General features: G+C 41.4%; 2 protein-coding genes across 2 annotated transcripts in view; both read right to left on the reverse strand.

The window, feature by feature from the left end:
- The window catches only part of LOC150103694 (Golgi-associated plant pathogenesis-related protein 1-like), a 37,072-nt gene extending 29,359 nt beyond the window's left edge, over window positions 1-7,713 (reverse strand). Inside the window, exon 1 of the mRNA XM_090397056.1 lies at window positions 7,609-7,713. Within this exon, the coding sequence (XP_090253182.1) occupies window positions 7,609-7,713 (105 nt within the window). The remainder of the gene's footprint in view (window positions 1-7,608) is intronic.
- Window positions 7,714-9,565: 1,852 nt separating this feature from the next.
- LOC150103695 (uncharacterized) lies at window positions 9,566-26,078 on the reverse strand. Its single transcript, XM_090396497.1, has 4 exons — window positions 25,554-26,078; window positions 18,721-18,850; window positions 12,715-12,792; window positions 9,566-11,149 (listed from the first exon to the last, which is right to left on the reverse strand). The coding sequence occupies exons 1-4, from the start codon at window positions 26,067-26,069 to the stop codon at window positions 10,995-10,997; spliced, it is 879 nt and encodes a 292-aa protein (XP_090252623.1). The 5' UTR covers window positions 26,070-26,078; the 3' UTR covers window positions 9,566-10,994.
- Window positions 26,079-26,390: the final 312 nt, after the last annotated feature.

Raw genomic sequence — 26,390 nt, forward strand, 5'->3', positions numbered from 1 at the left:
AAGAGAAAAGCGATCGCGTATCGTTTCACATGAAATGTCATCAGCAGTCGCAAAGTGGAAGCAGTGAAACACTTTTTTTTTTTTTTAACTCTGATGTAATGTCGTTCAGTGCATGAACGACACTATTATCAACAAAAAATTATCACATCTTCTTGGTAATCATTTAACCGAAGTGTGCATTGCAAATACAAGAAACGACTGAAATTAAATTCACGCAAATTCTCAACTATCCAATCCGCACTTCAGATGAAAGCCTGAAAATAAGCGCAACCCGATTTCCATGGAGCTTGCGGTTTCCTTTTCTTTTATATCCACTTGAACATTGAAGGCGTGAAAAGAAAAGTCGTGTATGTGTATGGGGGGGGGGGGGAGAGGGGTACATGAAACTCGGTTTCTTTCTTGAGCAGAAAGAGGACTCCATGGATTTTTTAATATTTTGTTTTCCAGAAAATTGAGCCAAAAACATGAAGGGAAGTGAATTATCACTGGATTGGCACCCACGATATTTCTTGATCAGAAAAGTCTGAGTTCGTGTCCTGTCTAGACCCTCAGAAACTACCATTCGATCAAAAAAAAAAAAAAAAAAATGCAGTTCCTAATCTCATTCTTGTACACTCATTAGGTCAAACATTATGCCCCCCCCCCCCATGCTGTATAGCGTTTTGCGCCTTCTCTAGCCAAGATAACCACATGCTCCTGTTTTTGTATTCACTCTACTGGACCACAAAAGGTGTCCACAAGTGTTCTGGACAGAACAGATACACAGAATAACGTACTTGACGTCAGCGTCCGAGGGAAGAACCAGCAGATGCTGCGTTACACGTAATCCAACAAATATTCGACGGGGTTCAAATCACGAGAAGCAGAGAACCAGGACAGCACACGAAATGCTCGGATGCTCTTCGAACCGTGCTTCCGTAGTGCGAGCCTCGTGACACGGAGTGTTGTCTTGCTGGAAGACTGTAGATCCATCGGGCCACATGCAGGGCAATACCTGTTCCGAGACAATCGCCAGGTAAGAATTAGCTGGGTGGTCGCAATGTTTTGGCTGATGAGAGTATAGCGATTCATTTCATCATCCTCATTACCATCCAGAATGGTTTTTGGCACCAAGTTGTGGGGATGATGGTGTAATGTTCTTTGGCTATTACAAGAAAGAAGCTGAAATGGAATTCGTCGAAAAGCTTTCATGCTCAGTATCGATGCGCATAATTCCACGCCCATCCCTGAAGGACGAGGGAAGAGTTTATGGTTCGTGAAATTTCCAAACATTTCAACCAATTTTACACGTCTGATCAGAACGAAAACTGCGATGGACGGAAAGATGTCTGGAAGGATTCCAGATGTAGAAAAATAGTCCACTAATAATAGGCTGACCCTATAAGTACCGTTTTGAACGGGACACTACCGTTTTTTTTTCATATTATGTGGCCGTCTCGTCGTTTTGATAAAAATGTCAATTTTGTCCCGTTTTTAATAAAAACTATAAATATACTTGAATATTGGTCAATCATAAATTATTATTCATTCGTATATCAATATCATGGATCGCAGTAGTTTGTATCAACATGGAGTCGCATTGTTCGATACTAAATATCGATATCTGCAGTGCTTTATTCAGAGAAAATAGAAAATACACGTTGGCAACACTTGCGCGTCTCAAACGCTGCGTCTGTTCTGCTGTAGCATTAGTTTTTATTTTGCCTGGATGCTAACCGGTGCTTTGTTATGTAATAAACAAGTACAGGAGAGCCTGAACGAGGAAATCATCACACGCACAGAAACAGAAGACACTCATGTATTCGATCAGTGGCCTCTCAAAATATCTATAATTGTGAGACAGTTGAATACATGGAATAAAAAAAAAAAAAACATTCCTGTATCTGATAGATGGGGACAGATTTTTTCCGAAATGAGAGAAAAACGCCCACACTTTCAAGACTGTAATATTGTAGAGAGTTTATTCTTTGTCTTCCAGGAAGTACAGCACCTGTTGAGAGAATATTTTCTGTTATGAACAGTCAAAGTCAAAATCTAGATTAAATGGTGAGACAATGAGGGCTGTGTTAGTTGTAAGACAAAATTGTGTCATAATGGAGTGTGAGAAGTTTTATGATGAGATGTTGAAAGACCGAACTTTGACCGAACATAAGATCACTTCATCGGAGAAATATTCATTTTGCGATCGTAGTGAAATACAGCCCCCCCCCCCCTTTACGTCAACCTAAATTTTTGTTTGGGTTCTGTCACTGAAGAATAATCGGAAGCTCAAAATATGTTTATGTAATAAAACTTTTTTTTTACCGTCTCACTTTTTCATGAATACAGAATATTACATAACCTCCGCCCCGTTTTTGCCATCCCAATGTCTCGTTTTTGTCTCAAGGAAATACGGTCAGCCTAACTAACGTTTAAGTTGACGAAAAATGTGGTTTGCCAACTGCACATAAGAACGGAAAGCCTCTAATTAAAGCTGAGTTAGTTGACCTCGTACGGTAGAGAGAGGTTTTTTTCTTCTGATAAGCAAGCAATTTTCAGACACGGCGGACTATGCAGGTGGGATTGACCTCCTTATTGCGATATCAGTGAGGCTTCTACGAAGTCAAGCGAGCTGGTTGGGACGGCAGACCGTCGAGCCTGACACGCTCAGAGAATGACGAAAAGTTCTCTACCCCTTCCTTCCCCACTCCTTGTAGCGCTCCAGGCATTCATAAACAAACGCGACATTAATGATGACCTCATGCGGGTTAATTGTACGCAACTGATTGATTATCATAAGCAAGCAGCGCCTGCATATTTCCCGATACGCTGCCTTCGATGGTGGCCACATAAATAACGCATATCTCGACGTACACTCCTGTTACCACTCAACGCAGATTGTTGGCGCAATTTACGGATTAAGTCGGACACAGGCTTCGATCCGTTGTTGTCACAAGCATACGCTAACATTTTTTTTTCTTTTTTTTCTTATGATTAAGGAAGATCTTTCATTAGCTTTGTGTATGTGTTTAAATAAGGCATTAAAGAGGGCGCTGCCTTCGGCCAAAAAATCTATTAGAGAACAGACAGTTGGTAATAACTGTTGTAAACATTAATAATATCATCTGCAAAGTTTTAAAAGTGCATTTGAAAATCTTAGGAAGCAAATTGAAAGCTTACGTTCGACATGGGGAACCAATCATATACTAAGCCTCCTGTGTTTTACAAAGTCGTTTAGCGATAACGGAAATTACTTGGAAAGATTTTATAAGCTAAAATCAAACGTGAGGAAAGGTGAGTGCGTGTCGCATACCGCGCGGCATCGAGTCGAATAATGAACAGCAGGTGCAGTCCATTGTGCGACTGAATTCGTTATTTGATTCAATATGGCGCCTGATAAAGTAGGTGTTTTATGACTTCAGCTCGCCCACTGAAAATTCGATTAAATCTCCTGAAATATTTTTTTTTCTTGGGATTAAGAAAGATTAGCTTTGTGTATGTGTTGAAACAGGGCATTAAAGAGGGCACTGCATTACAATCTAGATTTATACGTTTGCTGATGAGATAGAGCACGGATTCCATACTGCAACCGCAACGAAGGAATTCGAATTGACTTAATCGCTTCCATCGTTATCCTGGGAAGATATGCGCTTTCCGGTACGGAGCTGTAATATTTCAAATTTAATCTTCTGAACAGTTTTTTGATAATTGGGAGAGCTGCAATTATTTAGATTTCGGTGATTTTTACTTCGCTTTCGAAGTTAAGTTACTATGAGTATGTGGCAATTTACTTTATTTCGTGTGGCAATTTATTTATTTCGTATCTAAACACAAGTGGTACAGTAGTAAGTAAGTGGTACAACATTATTTACAACAAATTAGGATACATTACGAATAACAACAGCTTAAATTTAGTAGGTGAATTACACAGGTGAAATATGAAGAAAAAATATATACATAAGTTACATACAATAAATATGGTCAGATGTTCCTCCAGTATCTTGCGCAATCAGCTGCTCTTTCTGCGCAGGATATAAGGTCCTCTTTTGTGCAAAGCGATTGCCGCGCATGAACTCGGTTGTCCCACACTCACAATTATCTGGTCCAGTGAGGTAGCCCCATTTGATGAGGTTTTGTTTTCAGCGTCCTGTCGTTCGAAGTCTATCGAGGTTTTTCCACGTATTCCAGTCCAAGTGGGCACCACGTGGAAGATGTTTGGCTGTTGGAATCCTAGTATTATTCTCTGGGTATAGTGCAAGCCACTGTTGAAATCTTGTCCCTGGAGAGTTTTAGGTGGCTCGACAGTTGCTAGGAAGCTATGTCGGGATCTTAGTTCTTTGGGGCACTGGGATCGTTCATCATTCATTTGTCTGCTTCTTTCGTCAGCTGAGAATGTAGATCTTCGGATTGAAGGTGGGGTGCAATACCAGCCAGAGTATACAGTCTCTTAGTGGTGTCACTGCCCGAAACCAACACCACAAGGCATAGCTGTAGTTAAGCGGCAGCTTTCATTCGGTGCTGGGTCAAATGTTTCAGCACGGCAGGATCTGAACCATAGCGGGCAGGCATATTCAGCAGAAGAAAAGCAAAGGGCTATTCTTCTGCTGAATATGCCTGACCGGTATCACACAGCTCTTCTGCCTTGGCAGAAGAGCTGTGTGATAGGGTCTGCACCCCATTTGGAGGAGGTAAGCTTTCTTAGTATATTGTTTCTCGCATTCACTTTTTCCTTTGTTTTTTTTCTTCTATGTCTGTTTTATATGAAAGAGTGCGATTGAGTGTTACACCGAGGTAGATTGAGGTTCAGGAATGTTCTATTTTAGACCCTTCCCAAAAAATCTGCATCTTTAGAAAATTAACCATTTTCTATATATTGAGTGAGGTTGAGAATTTGTGATGTACAGGATTTGCCTGGTGTAAAACCAGCCTGCTCAGCAATAAGATGGAGTTCGATTGGAGGTTGTAGCCTATTCGAAATTAATTGTTCATAGAGTTTAAAGAGGTTGCTGAGTAGTGATACAAGGCACAGCTGTTCTTTTGGTAAATGCTGTCAAGACAGCTGTTCTTTTCGCTAAACAACTTCACGAGAGGGGCCCGGGCCTTCGGTAAAGGTGACATTTTGCTTTAACACGTTGTCTGCTCACAGACGATGAACTGAAGCATTCCGCAGCTACCTGCTTTTATAGAAGCTCCTTTCGAAGCATACGTCATTGGGAACATTTGTCATTTACATAAATAGTACGGTCGCAGCCTTTCACTGCATACCAGAAGTATCATACATAATTTACATATATTGCAGCGCCACATATCGTCCTAATGGCAACTTTTAGAACTAGCTTCAGTTTTTGCGCAAAATAAAATTCCACTGCCGCACACATCATGCTGAATATTAAATCGTTCTGCTGAATAGTTACTCAGTTGTTTAGATAAAAAAAAATCTGATACTGTAAGCTGCTAAAAACAAATTGAATTAAATTTTATTTAGCTTAGTATTGACTTTCAAGGTTGCTACTTTGAGAACATCTCCGTGGAGCAATCGCAGGACATTCGTCTTTTACTTGGAGAGAACCTTCGATTCGTATCATGTCGTCTAGAACTCGAGAAACCTTTAATATGACTTCTCCAAGTGAAAGCTACTTAAGCCAGTCTCACGAGTGCTCTCTCTAGCAGGCAAACCGGCTAGGAAGGGTTAAAAGACAGAATTACGTTGACCTCGTTAGCTTTGATCGTAATTACAGCCTGTGCAATTAAGCTCATGTGGAACTGAGTCGTTTGAGATCTGAAAAAAGAAAGATCAGTTTTATAGCTGTACTAATATCTACACACACTTGTTTCTTATGTACGTGCCCGTTATGTATTATTATTATTATTAGATTGAGCTATTTCCTGAAAGAAGAAAGGTGGATGGAGTCACAAAACATCAACTATTGTTTGGATTTATGGATGGTAAAGCTTCAGCAAAAGATGATGTTTTGCGACTCCATCCACCTTTCTTCTTTTAATGACCTCGCATGCTCTCCACAGTTTGTCTTGTTGATGTTAACACAATTTCTTTTCTTTCCTTCATCTCACAAACTTCGTAGCATGCAATCATTCCACTAATACTTTACACATCGTCCTCCTTAGCATTCTCCTGAGATCTCAGGACAACTTCGGGACCTTTTATGGCACCAAAACACAGTCAAGTCTTATTTCTGAGGAAAAAATATTCCACTTCAACACTCCTTTCACTTCCCTTCGATAACGTCAAATCTCCAGTTAAATCGCATTTCATTCATTAAAATCATCTCCACTGAGGATCGTGCTTCTCTCCTTGAGCTGACTTACACCTGCTTCCTTACTGGGACACAAACACACCCCATTCTGGGCTTTACCCAAATCATCCAAAGTATCCTGTTCCACTCAAAACTACTTCTCATCGGTGCCAATGGTGCGAAATTCGATCCCACTCATCACACCGCTCTCACCATTCCAGTGGTGCACAAATAAGCTCTGTAAAAATTCTCGATGCGGATCGGAAGAGGACAATCTCTCACAGATGTTCGCTTTTTGCTTTTTCTAAAGATATTCGCGGGTCCTCATCCTTCTTGCACCATCGTTTAAGCCTATTCGGATGAAAGGCACTCTTTGTGTAATAGATGTGGGTTCACAGCATTCAGATGATCTTGGACTAGCAGTCTAAGATTACTTTCGGAGATGATTTTAAATGAAGACGCAATTTTGAATATGTTTTCAGTCATCGATCGTTTGCTGTACCGAAACGTCACTTATATTTCGACGCCACTTTATAGTTGATCCTCTCTGCGTTTGTGATCAGATGTGAGAACTTAAAATCTTTCATCTGTCGAAACTTGCCGATATCCAGATTGCTGCGCAATGAAGGGAAGGAAGATGACTGGTTTAGCTGCACTGGCCGTTCTAACTTAATCTGTGTTATTTCAAGCGACACAGGTCGACGGACACGCCATTCTGTCCACATATTTCATGCTACTCTAGACGGGTATCAAAGCGAACTTTTCAAAATAATTCGGCCATCCACGTATCACCTGTGCAGGCAAAGCCTTCACAGATTTATTGGTTGCCCGTTCATTTCTTCTATAATTGAAAAAATACCCTCGTTTTTGTAACCAGCAACACGAGAGCTGCTCAATATCCCAAAACTCATTTCCACTCTCTGCAATCTGTGGGAGTTAAAGAGAAAGCTCTTTTCTTTCTTTCTCGTTTTCTGATTTTCATTAACCAGCAGAGACCGGACTTTCGTTTCATTTGTCGGATGGTTCCTTTTAGAGAGCACGATCAAGCACAGATTGGAGGTTGTTATTGCGTATTGCGGTGTTGTTACACACACAAACACACACACACACACACACACACACCACTTCTGATTAGGAGTTTTATGCAAAAGACCTCTTGCGATGATTTTTTTTCGAGTTCTGCATCACAAGTCTAAAATGAAGACTCTTTCGCTGCGTGTTCTGTTGCAATAACGAAATTCGATGCGTTTTCAATTACACAACAGCTTTCTTTCGCCATGTGTGGCAAAATGAAGACGTTTACTCCCTCGGTTCTAACATCCGTAGAACTGAGAAAGTTCTAGAGATGCCAGATCTGAGGAGACTACGGAATTACTTTGTTACGCCTTTCAAGTGCTCGCGCTTTCTTCTGACCTCCTCGATTCGTGGATCCATTGTGGACGGACGATGTTTTGAGAAGCTGCTGTGAAACATTCCACATGGTTGACACCGTTATTACTTTCTCTTCAAAAAAATTCTGCCGCGGATAGTTTCGATTGCCGTCGTATTCTTAACGACATTATTTGTTTTGCCAGTTATTTTTTGCTGACCAAGAGACGTTCGTAATTAAAAACGCAACCACTGGAGGCTGTCTCTCAAATTGTGAACAGCGCCTTTGGATCAGATCGCTTCTGAACAGAAACTTCTTGCAGGACCGATTTCCAATTGCATTCTACCAAGTTTAATGTCGCTAATACGCATGTCAGAAGTTCAAAAGTAACAAACACCGAAATTTTTTGAGGTTAAGCGATTAAAATGATATCCAGTTCACGTCCTTTTTCGACTGCGAATAACGTCAAGGGGATTATCGCTTGATGCATCTGCTCTCCAACCGGCAAGTTGGGGATTCGATCTCCACCGTGGGTCTCGTGAGACTCCCCACTCTCACAAGAAAAAGTTTAGACGCTATTTCTCGACTTTCGTTAAGAAAGTCGAGAAATGGCTTGAAGTAAGTTCGCTGTTTGGCGTCTAGAGCAGGATGTCCAGATTATTTCCTTAGTCCACTCAGCGTACTTTCACCGTACTAAGGCTCGTCCTTCATTTTCTCTTTCTTACTGCTGTCTTTCGCAACGCCCTTTCTTATTTATTTTCTAAAAACTATAGCCTACTGCTTTCATAACGATGTGTCATTTTTTCTTTCCTCCAGCCCATCCACATTATTATTAAGACCTCCAGGGAGTCATGGACTCGTAGAGGGAGGCCACATGCTACACACACACCAGCTATCATACTTATTCTTGAATTCATTCACACTGCTTGCACTCACAACATCCAAAGGCAATCTATTCCAATCATGCACCACCCTCTGAGAGAAAAATCTAGTCCTCACACCCATCTTGGCGGCCTTCATTCTCAGCTTCCAAGGATGCCCTCTCGTCTTTTCTCCACCCTCCATAAATTGAAAAATTCCATCAATTGAAATCCTGTATGACCCTTTCAGAAGTGTGTAAGTCTTAATCATATCACCCCCTCTTCCTCCTGTTTGCTAGTGTTTGCAGTCTACAAATTCTCAATCCGTCTTCATGATCAGTATTCCACAATCCTGATATCATTTTTAACACTCTCCTTTGTACTCTCTCCAATATATCAGAATCACAACGGAAACCAGACTTACTCACGATAGTCCAAGTGAGGTCTCATCAAGGCCTTGTAAAGAGGCAAAATAGCATCCTTATCTTTACATGTGAATGTTCGTTTCAGCATTGCAATTATCTTTTGAGTTGTATTTGCAATCTTCGCCTTTCTGTGGATGGGATGCAGCACATGCATAGAGTTTGTGAACACGATCTCTGTTTGGAAAGTTTAATTCGTCTCATGCGGTAAATTCTGCTCGTGAACATTTCTTGTATTTCCTTAGCCCACTCACCGTACTCATACACTCACGACCTTTCCGTGGATGGGATGCACATAAAAAAAAAAAAATTAAGGCTCTTCCTTCATTTTCTCTTTTTTTGTGTGTGTGTGAAAGAGAGAGAGAAGGAACACCGAACCGAGTTCTGTCCGACCAAAAGGCATGTATATATATATATACATGCCTTTTGGTCGGACAGAACTCGGTTCGGTGTTCCTTCTCCTCTCTCTCTCCAGGATTCAAAGAACTGTTCTAAGGGTTTTTCAATGTAAAGCAAGTGAGTTGGTCTCATTCAACGGAAGGAATTTTTCTTCTGCCTTGAGACAGACAATTTATTTGCTTGGGATTTATAATTCACAACAAACATATCCTGCGTCATTTTGTGTTCATGTCGCGCTCTCCTTTAAGGGGTGTACGTCTGAAAGAAGTGAATGAAACACAATCACGCACTAACGAAGGTTTTATTCTTTCAGTTGTACAATAATTACAAAAAGAAAACTTTACAGACTCAGAAATGCTTTTTTTTTCTCTTTTTTGTACGAGAAGGAAGCTCTAAATTCTGGAGAATGTTAAGGGACTGTCTGCCAAGCGGAACATCGAAAAACATTTCTAAAGATCATGACTGGCCGACCTTGGTTTAAAACGTTGAAATCACCCCCCTCCCCCGGAACGGACTTGTGTACTCACTCAGAATCGTTTCGTCCTCATTTATGATTTGTGCAGTGGACGTGGTAGAAATCGTAGAGAAAGACCGCAGCAAGGTTTATGAACTTTGTGTATTTCGAACCCATGACTTCCCTGTCTTACGAAAAAAGTGAGCATCTTAAATATCACGGAAGGTTGTTTTCTATAATTCGCTCTCTCTTTCTGCAATTGTATTAGCGAAAATGAAAGCCTTGAACGGCTATCAAACGAAAAGAGTTTACATCGTCTTACAAGTGAAAAGATGGCTTGGCTGGACTTTTTTTTATCACATACTGGATGAAGCTCATTCCTTAAAAGACGGTTAAATAGTGCATTTTCGGTTGGATTCTCCGTTCTTGTAGCATTCTTATTTACAAAAGAAAAAGGCACAAGAGTTGAGGCTCACTCCGCAAATCACAAGGCACTTAAAACAGGGCAGCGCCATCAAATATTGAAGCTCAACGAAGGCGACTGCAAGCCAACATCCGACGTAGAATTCCACGTTCTTCCGCGTGACAATGGAGGCTGTTTAAGCAAAGGATTGGCGTGAAAGTACACGAAGAAGCGCTGTGAAAAGGCTTCGTTTGCCATACAGTAACGTATGGAGTATATAAAGTAGCAGGAAGGTCAAGCAATACCGCGACCTACAGTGCTTCAAGCAGCCCAGCGGTACAAGTGCAGGGAAGACAGCTTTTCGGAGGATCCTGTCTGATTCTAATGACTCAGGACAAATCGCACAAAACCACATTGAGATTACGTGTTTTCCGGTCTTCGGAAGGAAGATTATTACGAATAAATACTTAGTAAAATAAAAGTTATAATCAAAAGAGAAACTACCCCTCGAGCTTCACGTCGACTAGAAACAAGCTTTTATATGAAAAAGGAATGTTTTTTTTGTTTACGTACAGAAAACGGGAATATTTCACACCGTTCAAACTAACTCCGTTACAAATTTACAAAGAGGCATTTGCTTCTAATATTTCGATTCGTGGAATGTAGAGTGGAATGCGTGTCACGTGACATCTTTGGTATAATTAACTCGATTAATACGATAGAAAAGGTTCAACACCGAGAATAACAATTGAGTGCTCATAACAAAGGAAACGTACAAACTGCTGCTGCACAAGGAACCCTTGAATAAGTGAACCCCTTAAATGGGGGTGGCATGGACTAGAAAAGTTTGTTTATTATTTCTTTGGAGGAGGCACATTTCCTGCGAAACTGCCGATCATGTTTCCAGCTGGATCGTAATTGGCGACCACTAAAATTTTTCCCGACTTGCTGCGGGCGAAAGCCATCCCGACCTCTGTGCTGCCCTTCCAGATGACCTGAGTGAAGTGGCCTGAAAAGAGAAAGAAGAAATGAAGTCCGAATTGCAATGCTTGCTTCGAAAAACATTAATTCGGTTATTAACAACGTGCTCCAAATTAACTATTATTGGGATTAATGAAAATCATTTCTCATGAACATTTGTGTGATCAGTTGTATTAATGGCATTCTGCCTGACATCTGGGCCTGGCTCCCACTGACGAGACCTCAATAAAGGTCGAAACCGGTCTGGGTAGGCCCTTCCCTTAATACATAACATATCCGCAAGGAGATGTGTTTTGCATTAAGGGAGATACTGGGATAGGAGTGATGTTATCTTGCTCCACCTTTGCTATGAGTTGCCCGGTGTTGTACTACCTTCCTCAGTCCTGAAGATACTTTCAGGCGCAAACTTTGTTTGCTCACACCTGGATAAAGGATTAAACTAATTCTTGCCTCATCCAATCCAATTGAACTTCCGAATCTCGCGACACATTCTCCCTGTCATTCAATCTTTCTAACTCTCGATCCCCGGAGGAACTTACCTACTTATGATTGTTGAAAGAAAATACAAGAGGAGAGATTTTGTTCTCAAGATCACCAAGAGTCGGAACGACTGAATCAGTCTTCACTGCAACATTATCTGTTTTTTTTTTTTTTTTAATTTATTGGTTTAACGATTTTGTCTCGTCTAGCCGTCCATAAGAATGATGTGGTGGTCACATCGACGAAGAAATACTCAGAAAAAACTCCCAAGAAAATGCCAGCACCGAAGGGGCTCATAAGACATCGTTTTTTACTTTTAATTCCACCCAGTCTGCATGCAGAAAGTGGCCCGGAAGCGTTAAGACAGAATGAAGATTTTGGATTAAGCATGACGGGATTTCCCCAGGACGGCATCGCTCCAATGACCTGGTGTTCATCACGTGGCAAGAAAATTTGCGAGTCCAAGTTATTCGTTCGAAAGGGAAGCAGTTATTTCATCGACTTATTTTTGATCTTCCGCAAACAGCCGACGAACCCATTAATCGTCATCTCTTCAACTACGCCAGAGCTGAGGGTGTATCAATTTTCGATATCCCCCCCCCCCCGAAAGCTCTTACAAGGTGGGACTTCTCCTCTGCCATCACCTGGCGATTGCCTTTGTATTAACGCGCCTGTCGGAGCCGCAGGAATCTGCTTACAAAGTTTCTCGCGTGTGGCGATGACTGAAAAGTTCGCTAAACTTTTGATTCTCCGCGAAGTGTTTGACCCACATTCTGCTTATTTCCTCCTGCACGAGTTGAACTTCGGACGGACAAATGGAAGTCGACGCGCATGTTTTAAAACAGATTTGCATGATGACCAGCGACTGTGCAAATATCCGTAGAAAACAACCACTGCACAACCCCCCCCCCCCCTTCTCGGGCCGTTTCACCCGCTCATTTCGTGGATCTTTTGATGGCAGATTCGTGCCAGAAACTGTTCTTTCTCATCGAAAGGTTCCAATGCGGATCAAAACAGATAATCTCTTCATTTGTATTTATCTGAAAATGAAGTGAGGTTTGGTGGAATCCTTAAATCTACCTGAGGATGTTAAAAAGAGAAGCGACTTCTTACCTGATTTTAAACTCCTCGGCTCCACTCCGAACGTGTGAAACTGGATTTCGCTGTACCAACTGTCCACGGGCTCGTTTCCTGCGGGTCAAAGAAAGAAAAAAAAAAAATTATAAAGGAAATGGAAATTCTCTTTGAATTCGATCTACGTACTAAAATACCATCAAGTACAATTCGCTTTCTTTTACTCAATTAGCGGCAAAAACTACTCTGAAATTTGATTTGTAAAATATGAAGTCGAGTGGGGACCGTCCCGATTGTTTTGGCCGAATGAATGAAAACGAACTGAACGCAGACTTTCCTGAAAGTATAGAATGATCCACAGCAGTTTTGCAAGGTCGAGGTTCTCACTGCTTAAATGTAAATATCAAACTTATAAGAAATTTCATTCTCTTACTGCAGTCCCAACGCTTCAGGATTTTTTGTTATTATTTTAGTTCGTTTTTAAAGCAAGAACTTCCCTACGCGACTTCAGTGCCTCTTCAATCTGCACCGATGTCAGAGCATTTCAATCTGTTCTTCTCTTTTGAAGAGAAGTCCTCCACACAAGCGTCTTGTTCACTTTTGCCTGAACGTTTGGATTTTCGGTTGATTTGGATTGATTTGGATTGCCTGAAGAGTCAAGGCTGCTGCAAATCTTGCCACCTGTGTGTGCGCACACACACACGCTCTTCTAGAACTGGCTACTCTTCTCATTATTCGCTAAGAGATTAAGCAGCAGCCTTTCTACGTTTGTCATTATTTAAATGCAACTAAATATTCTTTTCTTTTAGTGTTACATGGTGATCAGCATTCATTTTAGAAATTATGACTTTACAACTGTGTTATAAATACTATTTTAATTTCCCGACGTTTCGACCTTCATATGAAGGTCATCATCTGGAGTATAACACAAATATACAAGGACAAGCCGAGTTATATTTCACACAGTATGCTAAAGAGACAATGATTTGATCAACGGTTATTCTACTTGCATAACCTCTAGTGAAATTATAATGTATATAATAAAAAAATTAAATAAAAAATACAAATAAAATTAATATATTAATTAGAAACTACATCAAAGCCATATTCTGTTTGAGATAACATCACAGAAACATTCTTTCGTATAGATAGTTTTCTTGCAGTAACAATGATGTCCTGATTTAACATGGCAATTGTTATATCACATTTAAGATTCTGGATTATCTATATTATAGTTAGCTCTTAGGAAGAAAGGTTCCGTGGGTAGAATATGTGCCTTCCATATGCTTGGAATTTTTAGACTATCATTATTGTTCAGATTAGGGTGGATGATACGAATCATCTCACAGGCTTCCTGAAATTTACGTTCGTACCATGTTTTGACGTGATGTAAACTGGTGCTTTTCAAGTCAATCCTATGTAAAGTGTTCAGGGCATGATCAGCCAGCTTCACCATAGTTATTATATTTAATCTGTCATTTATGCTCCTTTTGTCTGATAGGAATTGTGCGTCCTGTTTCCCTTATATATGGTAGATTACAGGTGCAATAAATACGGTATACTCCATGGTGGGCGAGCGGAGGGAGGGGTTCTTTGGATGAGTTGAGTAAGCTTTTTAATTTTGCAGGAAGTTTGAAGGTGGCTTTGAGGTTATATTTCTGTATTTTCTGTTTATTTTATCTGATGTTTCTTTAAAGTATGGAATGTTATAGTTTTATTATAGTCTAGTTTATCTTTGTTTCTTAGTGAGGTCTAGTAGAAATTTTGTTGATAGTATTGTGGCTGTAACCATTTTTTTTAGAAAAGTATTGCTGATAACTTTAAATTCGTCTTTAAGCGCTTGTTCACTGGAGCAAATCTTCAAAGCCCTGTTTTTTTAGAGTATTAATGACACCTAGTTTTTTTGTGTTGAGTTATGGTAGGAGTTTATGTGTATATATTTGCCATAATCTATCGATTTCTAAACAGTGAAGGAAAGACTGAAGGAAGACTAGAAACAGAAGCGTGTTCTGCTTTTCAATTTCAGTTGTGAACTGTATGCGTTTGTGTTGTTTGTTTAGGTGGCTAAGGTAAAAGTGTCTAATGTCTGGCGGCCATGGGATCTCCAGACATTAGACACTTTCCTCAGATGGAAAAGCACCAGTTGTTCACATCACACCAAAACATGGTATGAACCCAAATTTAAGAAAGCCTGTGAGATTCTTATCATTCACCCTAATCTGAACAATAATGATGGTCTAAAAATCCCAAGCACATGGAAGGCACATATTCTACCCACGGAACCTTTCTCCCTAAGAGTTAACTATAAACAGGACTGTAGATAATCCAGAATCTTAAATCTAATATAACAATTGCCATGTTAAATCAGAACATCACTGTTACGTAAGAAAACTATCTATACGAAAGAATGTTTCTCTGGTGTTATCTTAAATAGAATATAGATTTGATGTAGTTTCTAATTAATTTTATTTGTATTATTTATTTTTTTTTTTTTATTATATATATTATAATTTCACTAGAGGTCATGCCAGTAGAATAACCGTTGATCAAATCATTGTCTCTTTAGCATACTGTGTGAAATATAACTCACCTTGTCCATACTCCAGATGACCTTAATATGAAGGTCGAAACGTTAGGAAATTAAAATAATTATTTATAACACGGTTGTAAAGTCCATAATTTCTATATAAAAAAAAGCAACTAAATATTAAATCGTCCTCAAATGAGATGTGGACACAAGTATCTCTTATCGTGGCGAAGTTTTTCATAAGTGGGTTCTTGTATGAGAAGCTGAACCTTCATAGATGTGGGCTTGTCTGAGCAATCGTGGCCAGAATTGTGGCGAAAATAAAGCGTGTTGAAGAATTAAGTGATGATTCAATAAGCCAAGCGCTGAAAAGAGAGTTGTTTGGGATTTGGCTTTAACAGTTAAGTTTATGAGGCCAGTGTTTTACGAATTTTGCCTGTTCTCTTGACAGGTTTGTTTCCCTGCTTTCAGAGATGAAATGCCGGGAGGGGAAAACCCATCGCCCTCTGTGTGAGACTGATTAAATCACCTTTCAGACTGAGAAGAGTACGTGAACCCCTTTTATTACGCGGATCACTACGATCCCAATTCCATTTCTGTCATTCTGATTTGAAATTGAATATTACCAAATCAGATGGATTCTTCCCAAAAGACAAGCCACAGCAGCTTGCCATATTCGGAGCATTCAATCCATTTGAGTAAAGGAAATGCATCCTTTTGAAGCTAAAAGTGCCAAAAACATTCTGACGTCTTCATATGTCATCGATGGAGTAGTTTAGAGGAAATTGGAATGTCGCTTCAATTCCGCTGAAAATAACGACGCTGGCGGATCAAAATGATAAGGGGGGGGGGAGCAGGGGAAGTGCTCGTCACAATGTTTTAACCGATTTTGACAGTTTTGCCCACTTCTCATAAAAAAACATCTTACATGAATAAAAAGCGAGAGAAGTATGAAGAGGTTATCTGCAGTTTATTAAAACAGTCATTTGGCTTTTTTTTTTTACTGTCGATATTTTTTTAAAAAAAAAAAGTTAACTGTTGACAGTAGCAGTTTCTGAAATTTCACACCAAAACATCACTAACAGCAATATCAGAAACGCAGGGCTTCCGACCCACAACAAGAGTCCTCAGTGCGTCACCTTTTGAGAAGATTCGATCCTGCCATCACGAGATAGTCACGAACGTGACATGAACAGTGCACCGTATTACGTCCATTCCTTCCCAAAGACGTCACATGATCTAGCATGTCAGTACAGCAGGCTTTCGTTATCAGTAGGGGCACGCTATGTAATGAATACTTGCAGAGCGAAGGCTGCGTGTTTATGTGCGCGCGCATCTCTTGTAAACGGAGTGTTTTAACTGCTGTTCCGAAGAATATCACCTGGAACTGCTGTAAAGAAGGAGCTGCTGTTCCTTACGCGTCTCCTCCCGTCGCAATAAATCATCTGCGTCACCTCTTTCTGGTCCCGTGATAATTTCCTTTCACAACCCCTTCATTTTTCGCTCTCAAGGTCCCTCTAAAACGACATGACGCGCAACATCATTCGTGCAGGCGTGTCTGAGTCACGAGGAAGCGTTTGCGGTGTCGTAATGTGTTGTTGGAACCCCGAAACAGCTTTTACTGTTCGGTTAACTGTGACATCACTCACCGGGGTGTTTCCCAACCACAATCACGCTTTCTCGTTAGGTTTAATTAATGGATTGCTAAGTTCACCATTATTCGGTTAACTCTTCGCAAGCAATTCCTTTATTTCATCCACGTGGATGAAAATCCCTTCTCAGTTGTTGGCTGTTTGATGGCGGGTTAGGATGTTATTCATCCAATATCGCCATGCTAATGGATCATCCTCCTCTCGTGCAGTTCAGGATCAGAAATAGACTGAGAGATCTTGTTCATGAGGTGATGTAGCTTGCATGGTTTTAGGCAAAACCGCTTACATTCGATTAGTTAAACGAATCTCATGCGGAAGGTGTGTTCTCTTTTTTGTTTTGTATGCGTTTTCTTTACCTGTCCCGAAGCATTCAATCTCAGTCGAAGCCCGAAATATTTGGGACTCTTTTGCATTTAATAACGTCTCAGAGATCAAAAATATTTTTTTTCCCCAATCGATGGCAATTTGAATCCATAAATAGGTGAAATAGATTCTTATTTATGGACTTGGAAAAAAGGAGCGTTACTACGAATTCCTTCACCCCCCCCCCTCCCTCAGCAACAAGTATTCGGGTATCTCTTCGAGTTTTTGTCGGCCCCTTGACTATTTCCATCCGCTTCCCTTCATTTCTAGTAGATGAAAATTATTACGTGTAAGCTGCTATGATGGGAAGAGGTCACTAAGACGATAATTTTCCAGGGCTTGGAGGGAAGTCCACCGCGTGCCATAATGAAGTAGGAAGGACGATGCTGTAGCGCGAGTACGGATTTACTAGCAAGTCCAGTACAGTAACGAGGATATGAAGCGCCTGTGGCAAGTGTCTAACTTGCGGCCCCCAACCCAAAAATGACAAAATCATTTTACTAAATGCAACATGTTAAACACTTACTATTAACTCCATCAAAATGAGTTGCAGAATTCGTGTGTCTAAAGCGGCGTATTGCCGAAATTTAAAAATACAATATAAAATAGCGGACTTTTATATCTATTTATTTATTGTTAACGTTTTTCGCCCCAAATCTAGTTGCGCCCGAGGCGGGGTCCCTTTCGTCACGTCCTCGGTTACGGCCCTGAGCAAGTCTATTTCAGCAGAATTTGAAACAGTCCGTTTCTAGTCGAAAGCCGTATGAACAGTTTGCATAAAAACAAACACATCTTCTCATGCGTTTTTACTCGTCAAAGGCAGCAGGCAAGGCTGCTTCAGCCTTAGCTTTTAGGAAACTAGAGGAGCCAGATTTCACTCTTACCGGTCACCAGTAGCCGAGCCAATGATTATCGGTAACTGTTACAAGTATCGAAAAACAGCACGGCAGAAAACTGCTGCCATCTAGTGATTTATGTTGTTTATAACTGTCACTTAAAGTTTGTTCGAGTTTTCTTATTTTACTTTATGATGCTCCCATCCACGGAAGGTTATTTGCAAACCTAGAGTAAAGTTTGTATTTTGGGTGGGCTAAAGAATTGTTTTTCTATTTTTATTTATTTATTATTAATATTATTATGCATAGTCTCCGGAGAGACCAAACTGGAAAATTTTCAGGCCTCGAATAGACGGGGAAGTGGTCTCACACCGGACAGTGAAGTTCATCTTGCACCTAAAAACAATCACAAACATCCATTCCCATGGCGGGATTCGAACCCGCAGCCTTCTGGTTGGAGAGCGAGTACACTAGCCACTCGGCCAATGTGAGATCAAATGTAAAAACTCAAGTTTCAGCTACTCCATCGAACAGGATGAAAGAAAGAAAGACTTAAGAACAGTTCCCTCTAATCAATAGAACTTAAAACGGGCATTTTTCTAAAAGCCTACCAATCCGGTACTAAACACTTCTACAAAAAGCTGTGTGTGAGACAGAGAGAGCTTACCTGGTACGACATAGTTTGGATCCGAGCTCCACTTCATGTAGATGTTCTCCCCGTATTTGTGCTCATCGCGATGTCGGAAGGAGTCCGTTTTGGCCAGTTGGTTGGCCCACTCCTGAGAGTAGTTGCAGAGCTGCAAGACAAACACCGCACTTATTAATCACAAACATCGATTTGCTTCGTTTATCTCTCGCGTACCATTAATAATCTACAGAGAATTTATTTTCACCTCACACATTTAGAATTTTTCCTACAGCATGGAAGTAAGCCTATATTTAGCCCATTTCGAAACAGAAAAGGACATAAAATTTGACCACAGAAACTATCTTTTTATCATCCTAATCTTAGTTCTCCCGAAGAAGATGGTTGCAACAACCATCTTCTTCGGCACTTGGAGACCATCTAAATAATCAGCGACTACCAATATGGATTCGGCCCCATTCGTATCTCGTATGAGACACTCGAGAAATGCATCTCACAGCCCACAACATCCTCTTCTGGATGCAAGGCATGGGAAAGGTTGAAGGGAACTTGTGCGATCATTTTTGGCTTTCGCAGGTCATTTGATCAGGTCTGGCATAAAGCCCTACTTTGTTATGATCCCCTCCCACTTTGCAAATGAATGGTCCGTTTTCTCTCACATCGTTTATTACGCGTCTTGGTAAACGGATTTCCAATCTTCAGATTTCCTCACCAATTCAGGAATGTTTCGAGACTCCGTACTTCAGTTCATCCTCCTCTTGAATACGCCACTTACCCACAGATAATATTTTCTTACTAATTTCATAACCGGTCCATAGTTTTGGCCGTGACAGCCACTCGAAACGCTCTCCTTACCATTGTTCAGTGGAGTGAAAATGAGTGTTCGCAAAAAAAAAAAAAAAAAAAAAAAAAAAAAAAAAAAAAACAGTTCCATCAAACAATGTTAAAAAATCTTCTACAATGATAAGATTGGATTTCTCTTCCAGTGCATGCTCCTCTTTCGTAGCACGTATTCGTGGCTTTCTCATCCTTCCAAAAATCTGGAAAGGCATTTTCCGCCTTAAAACATTTCTGAACATCGCAAATTCGCCAATCGTGGAATTTTTGCGGCATATTCGGGATGGTTCGTGAAAAGCATCTTCTAAATCTAAAAAATACGAGCAGCTATTGGTTAATATCCATTCAAATTTCAGTACTTCAAAATGTAAGTATTATTGCGATGAAATCTCATTTGCTGAAAACTCTCACTGACCATCCATCGCACACTCAACGACTGACTATCACGGAAACACCACTCACAATTACACCTGGCAGCCTTTCCATCAGAGAAAATCTTGTCCACCTCTTGCTGACCACATTTCGAAAACAATTTTGTGAGATACCCTCGTTCTCTTCTTCCCTGTGCATTAAAATAGTGTTCAGCGTCTACCCTATAAAGACCCCTTTAATAACTCGTGCTTTATCACATCCCCTTGTTTCTGCAAAACCTTGTAACCCACAAGTCTTCATCCTGCTGTCCTCATGCGAAGCACTCAAAAGAACGATCGCCATTTTGGCTCGCCTCTCAGTGCTCTTTACCCGGTTTTTTTTTTTTTTTTTTTTGAGGGTAAATTCATGCACACAACAGGATATTCCCCCCCCCCTGCCCCGAAATCAATCTCAATGAGCTCAAGTACACATCACTGGCCACCCGCTTCCTCTCTGATTCAGATCCATCGCATACTCTCCGATGTTTTTTTTTCCGTTAGCCCCCCTCTAATCCATGTCACCCGTTTCATGTCTATCCCCATTGACTCCACTCTACGTCATAAGGTTCCGCAATTCTTTCTTTCTCGATTCTCTCACCTCAAGGGACCCTTGCTTACCTGCATCAGCCCAATAGCTTTGGTTTCGTTTCCCTCATTTTACACATTCGTCCTCTCATCGAATGAAACTTTCTCCAGATGCGCAACTCCAAATCCATCCAAGCGCAGTCCGTCAGCCATGAAGAAATATTTCCGTCTATCAAATTTGTTTCTTCCGCACCTCGTTCCTCTCGTAAAATGGAGGAAATGATGTTTGCTGCCTCCACATTGATTTTAGTTTTCAATTATTTCAGAACGACCTTTCGATAAGTGAGATAGGCTTAGCCACTGTTCGAGAAATTCTGTGCGAGTGGCTGCACACTGGAAATAAAAGATTGCTTCGAAATGAGTTTCATCTTAAAGAAAACAGATGCAGCGCCACCAAATCAGTCAGTTTTTAGGACTCACTGAATTATTGGGATATTAAAAAGGATCTTGGGCGAGTATATGTTTTTGTGTGGCGCGTAAGATTTTGCTTAAATTGCCGAACAGGGCTTAGCAAAACGTTAATTTGCATGATTTTTTAAAAAGATGTGTCAGGTTGATTACGAAGCGTATCGAAGTAGCTTCTGCCTCATCCTCGATCACTTAGTATGCAGATCGAGGAATTGCGCGTGTGTTTATATAACTGGCACGTTTTTTCTCCAAAAATTACAGCTTTCATTCCAATCTAAGTTTTGCGAGTCGAGGAAGCGACTAAGCCTATCACAGAGTTACCGTAATAGGCTTAGTATGCGGCACTTTGGGAGGCTTCTAATTTGTGATCAGGAGATATTGGGGATAAGCGATATTGAAAATTAAATAATATATGTTTATTGATTACACTTTTACAAAAAAATATTAAAATAAAATTTCTTCCTTTTGGATCAGCAATATTTTTCAGAATCTTATAAAATCTCTTACTTCATCACACAGCGCATGCCCGATTGATCCAGCTTTAAGTTCGGTGCTTCTGACTCTTATTCCAAGGGCTGAAGTTCGATTTGCTGCAAATTCTGTTCTAAGCTGAATATCATCGCTCAGCCACGAGATTGCTCAGGATCCAGGCAAATACAAAGCACGAATGTAATCGAAAAAAAAAGAGTACTTTGAAAACAGACCCAAAACGAGTCTTTTTTTTTTTTTTTCCTCTCTCCTCTTCATCCGCTTCTCTGAACGCTCACCAGACTAAATCTGGAATCCATCTATTTCTTAGCGTGCCTTAAGAAACCGAGCCCACTTGAAACAAACAAAAAAGAAACGGGGGGGGGGGAATTGCACGGGTATATTTTCTGCAGATCGCGTTCTTCAATCATACTTATTCCTTACGACGTTGTTTACGGTTCCGTTGACAGTTTTTGCCGAACTGGACCAGAATGTAAGGAGACAGAGAGAGAGAGCGGGGGGGGGAAGTAAACCCCGAAGTGTACATATTAATACTGCACGCACTCAGGGATTCCGATTTTTCTGCGTTTGCAAATCCCAACGCATATAAGATAAGGGAAAGATGCTCGAGTTACAAAATTGATCATTTTGAAATGTCTAAAAATGTTCGCGTATCAGTTTATGGCTAATCAGTGGACAAACGACACACCGAGAATGCTCGTGCAATGGAGCGAAGTCAACAGAAGAGAAACCAGATCAAGAAAAGTGAAACGAATTCATAAAATCAGAGTAAAAATCATTTCTGGATCTGTTTTTAGTGAACTCACCGGCCATACGTGCGATGTGTGCGACGCACACAGACGCCAGGATAGTAAAGGCGCCAAAGAGGAGGAAATACTTAAAAAAAAAAACGTTTTTTTAAAGTGATTTTTTTATTGGAGGGGGAGGGGAAGGGGCGGCAACTAAAGTTTTGCACACAGCAGGCGCCGGACACTACTGGCGCGCTCCTGAGTGAACTCAAAATAACTCCGAAGATTTTGGGACAATTTTCACGAACCAAACTGAAACACGTCCAATCAAAGCTGCGTGTCACATTACGAAGTCCACTTTTCAGTCGGGAGAAAACGGATTGCGCAATCAACCCTCATCAAGCTCGGAGTTCCGACGCAAAGTTCAATTTCACTTCTGTAATTAACAAACAGCAGGCACGTCCTCCACTCGCATCGATCTCTGCGAAATGAAAGCCACGTTAGCCAACCCGTTAATAACAAACAACAGGCGAGTTAATAACGAGGCCGCAACAAGGCAGAACCGCCCCCCCCCCCCCAACCTGCGTAGCTCGAATGATGAATATGTCATCCACCGACTTGCGCGTGTCCGTAGATTCTCATTAATCCGACGGAGAAGCATCGTTTACCGCCTGCCTGTAAACATTCGGTAAACGCGCCTCGTTAAAATCATCTTCTCCCCACCCCCCCGCTCGCTGTTTTCGTTCCCAATGTTCGTTTGCTTTCGGATGAGCCGTCTTCGCCTTACGGCCAACCCTGAGCTGCGGAAATGCTTTTCATGCGTAAAAGTCCGATATCCTGGCAACGATAGCTTGCTGGTAGTTGCGCGAGGAGTGATCAAATTATTTTTTATCGACATCCACTGAAATCGTGTTCACCAAGCTGCAGAGTGCTGGGGGGAAGACTCGTGATTGACTCTTTTAACGCGCTGCCTAGCAAGAATTTTTTGCCTTATATAACAAAAAACACGTTACAGTATCCCATCACAAGATGGCAGCACTCTGCTTCACAACATTTCTGCTGTCCCCAGCTACGATGGTTGAGGAATTTTTACGTTTTTCTTTTGTTTAACTCCCACGAGTATTAAATGAGTTTCAAAATAAATAGTACCGAGGGCTGCCTAAGAATTTTTTCCTATTTTTTTATCTAATATGGAATCTTGCTGGATACCAACGATTAAGCCAGTTCAAACCCATATTAAGGGGAAGGAATTCTGATCTCACACCGAGCGATGTAAGAGCAGGACTCGATCCCACAGGTTATTGATTCGAGACCGAGTGCGAAAAATCATCCGGCAAGATTCTGCAGACTTTTCCTGCCTGCACGGTAATAAAAAAAAAATCTGTCTGCAATGAAAGCCCCGTCTTGGAGATTCATTGACCTTCCACACTTACGCAAGTCGATGCGTAGGAACTTGCATTAGAAGGATGCAGCGGATGCTCCAGTGCGTCCGCTTCTACTTTTTTTTTCTCAAGAGGTCTCTTTAAAGATTCGTTCATTTTCAGGAAACGTACAGCAGCGCCGTGTATTGACTAGTTCATCATGCAGAACGTCAATCCCCCCCTCAAAAAAAAGGCTATCCTCATAGTTATAAAACGAAAAGATCGCATTACTACGATGATGATGATCAGCCTATTTTTCTACCCACTGCAGGGCGCAGGCCTCTCCCATTGCGGGAGGTTTTGGGTCTACTACTCCCATGGTGACCCAGTCCGTATTGGGAGAGTATCTGTACTGGGGTGAAAGAATGTGGAAGGCAATCACAAACATTCATGCCTACGCAGGATTCGAACCCGCAGCCTCTTGGCTGGAGAGAGGATACGATAACCAACCTGGCAGGCATTTTTTTTTTTTTTTTGCAGAATTTTCGGCTCTGAAGACTTTGATGCCGCTTCTTGTTTTAAGGTTTTATTTCGGATACTTAGGACTCATCTCGTAATGAAGACGATTCTTTATAATTGAGTGTGAAAATTCCTGGGGCTGAGCCAATTGTGGATTCGCACCGGTGCTACTTTTACCCAGTCACGTGACGAGGACTGCCCTAATTACACGAGGAAATAATTATCCCCACTCCCCTCCACCTCGTGATCAGGCGAAACATTCGCATCGTTTCAAAGCACTCGCGCACGAATGGTTCGAGACCTCGCAGCTGAGACAGTGGAGAGGACGGACAGAAGAAAACTGACGAAAGACATTGGCATGCGGTGAATTTAATTGTTTTTCGTAAAAGGCCCGTGACGCCCCTCCTTGCCGTAATGTTCACTGACGAACGCGCCGTTTTTGCAATACGCGTCCAGTTCTAACTGGAGTGGCGCCGGCGATAAAACTCATTTCTGAGAACGCCTGCGTTCAATGAATGCGAGCTGTGTGTCAGTGCGTGCGTGCGTTCTCTTGTGATCGAGTAGATCCGCCTTGCCACCGAGAGGTTTGCGACTAATTAAATTTCCTTCCGCTGAGGAAGGAAGCGAATGACGGAATAAATAAGCCCACACTTCCTTCCACAAACACGTGCGATAGAAAGCGCTTTCTCGTGCTGTGGAAATGAATCGGATGCCGTACGCTAGGTCAGGAAGGACTCCCAACAAAAACCTCTTTCCGGTTCTTGTTTGTTTCAGAAAAAGTGTCGATGGCAGATATTGTCAAGAAGTCCCCTCCCATCATTACACTATCGTTATGGTTGCTTTTCCTCTCCTTCACCCCCCAAAATTCGCTTGTACCACTGATGGGCCATTCAGAGATAAGCCGGGAACGCGGCTATTTCGTTCGAGACACTTAGACTCCGAAGATTAGGAGGAGGATGCACGTGAAAGTGATCGTTATGAGCAAAAATAAAATTTACGAGTTACATCCGGGTGTCTGTGAACGGCAAAAGTATGCTCTGGAGTTTAATCATCGAACTGTGATTCTGCAATACTTTGAGATCCTTTACAGGAATAGTTGGTGGTTCATCAATTGATGAAAATCATTACTATTGTACGGTGATCGTAAAATTCTGTAAGATAGCGTTGCTGTCATCTACGGGATTTGAACCTACATTTGTCGATCACCGTTTCTGGTGGAATAACCATACAGAAGCAGCCTGTTCTTCGAGTTTAAGCGTACAAATTGAACAACTTTAATGAAACCCCATTAAAGCTGGGAGTGTTTGAGCGTTCACCATTCCTAAGTTTTTTTTTTGGGGGGGGGGGGTTCGTCTCTATTGAACATACTTCCAAGACTGCTGAACGCATCTGGTTTTCACCCACCCCCAAAAGTAGCAATTGAGAAATACAAAACTCTCGCCTGCTCTTTTCAAGCGATGCAGGAATTATTGACCATTCTGGACTCGCAAACACAAATTACGGCAAACGACACTCACCTTTCGCGAAAGCTTCAGAGCAGGAACGCCGTGCTTGGCCCTGTAGTCGTTGTGAGCCTTGAGACAACTTTCTTCGAAGCTTCCTGCTTTCGCCGGACTGGAGGGAGCTGCTTTGGAAGGCGAGTAGGTTGGCGCACTAGGGGCTGGCTTCGAGAAGGTCTTCGTCGTCGTCGTCCTTTGGGGCGAAGCCGTTGCCGTCTGGATCTTTGGTTTCTGCTGGACTGTCGTTTTGAAATCCGATCCGCTGGAAAAGGTTTTCGTGTCGAATTTCTTGAAGAAGTCCTCCGTGGAGTTCGTGTCGAATTTCTTGAAGAATTCCTCTCTTGAGGACATGAGCTTGTCGGAGGTGGTGTAAGTGACCGTGCGACTCTCGCTGACCGACGGAGACTTGAAGGCGCCATCGGACAAAGACAAAGATTTGAAGTCGCCTTCAGTGAGCGTGGTGGTGCTGAAGGTCTTCACCTCCCGTCTTATTCCATCTTGCGTCCTCATCGTCGTAATGGTCTCCTTCACCATGGTCTTGCTATCCTGAAACGAAGAACAGGAAAGATCCGTTACACCAAGAAGAATGTGGCGAAAGTTCGTCACATTCTTATTAATTCAAATTAATATTCATTAAATAACCCCCATTAAACGAGTTCTGGGAATTAAAGTGATCTTTTTGTTACGTTGATTTTCTTTTTTAACCCAAGGAATCCATCAGTAAAGTAATTATATTGAAGCTAATTAATTCTTATAAACTATAATTATTTGTTATGAAATAAGGCCAATTATTTGTTTTACAATACTCGATGGACATAAGATTAATACGTGTTTGAGTGTATCTCACTCCGTGCC

This window comes from Typopeltis vanoorti, chromosome 8, assembly GCF_054136105.1.
Source record: "Typopeltis vanoorti isolate ZY-2024b chromosome 8, IOZ_Tvanoo_1.0, whole genome shotgun sequence".
NCBI classification, from domain to species: domain Eukaryota; kingdom Metazoa; phylum Arthropoda; class Arachnida; order Uropygi; family Thelyphonidae; genus Typopeltis; species Typopeltis vanoorti.

What these genes read in the sequence shown, in the direction of transcription:
- LOC150103695 (XM_090396497.1), bottom strand. Translation starts at nt 26,069, where the DNA reads ATGGTGAAGGAGACCATTACGACGATGAGGACGCAAGATGGAATAAGA. An exon ending in TCCAAACTATGTCGTACCAG is followed by an intron (nt 12,793 to 18,720) that starts GTAAGCTCTCTC and finishes TTTGACCCGCAG; the next exon opens with GAAACGAGCCCGTGGACAGT. An exon ending in GCCGAGGAGTTTAAAATCAG is followed by an intron (nt 11,150 to 12,714) that starts GTAAGAAGTCGC and finishes TTCTCTTTTCAG; the next exon opens with GCCACTTCACTCAGGTCATC.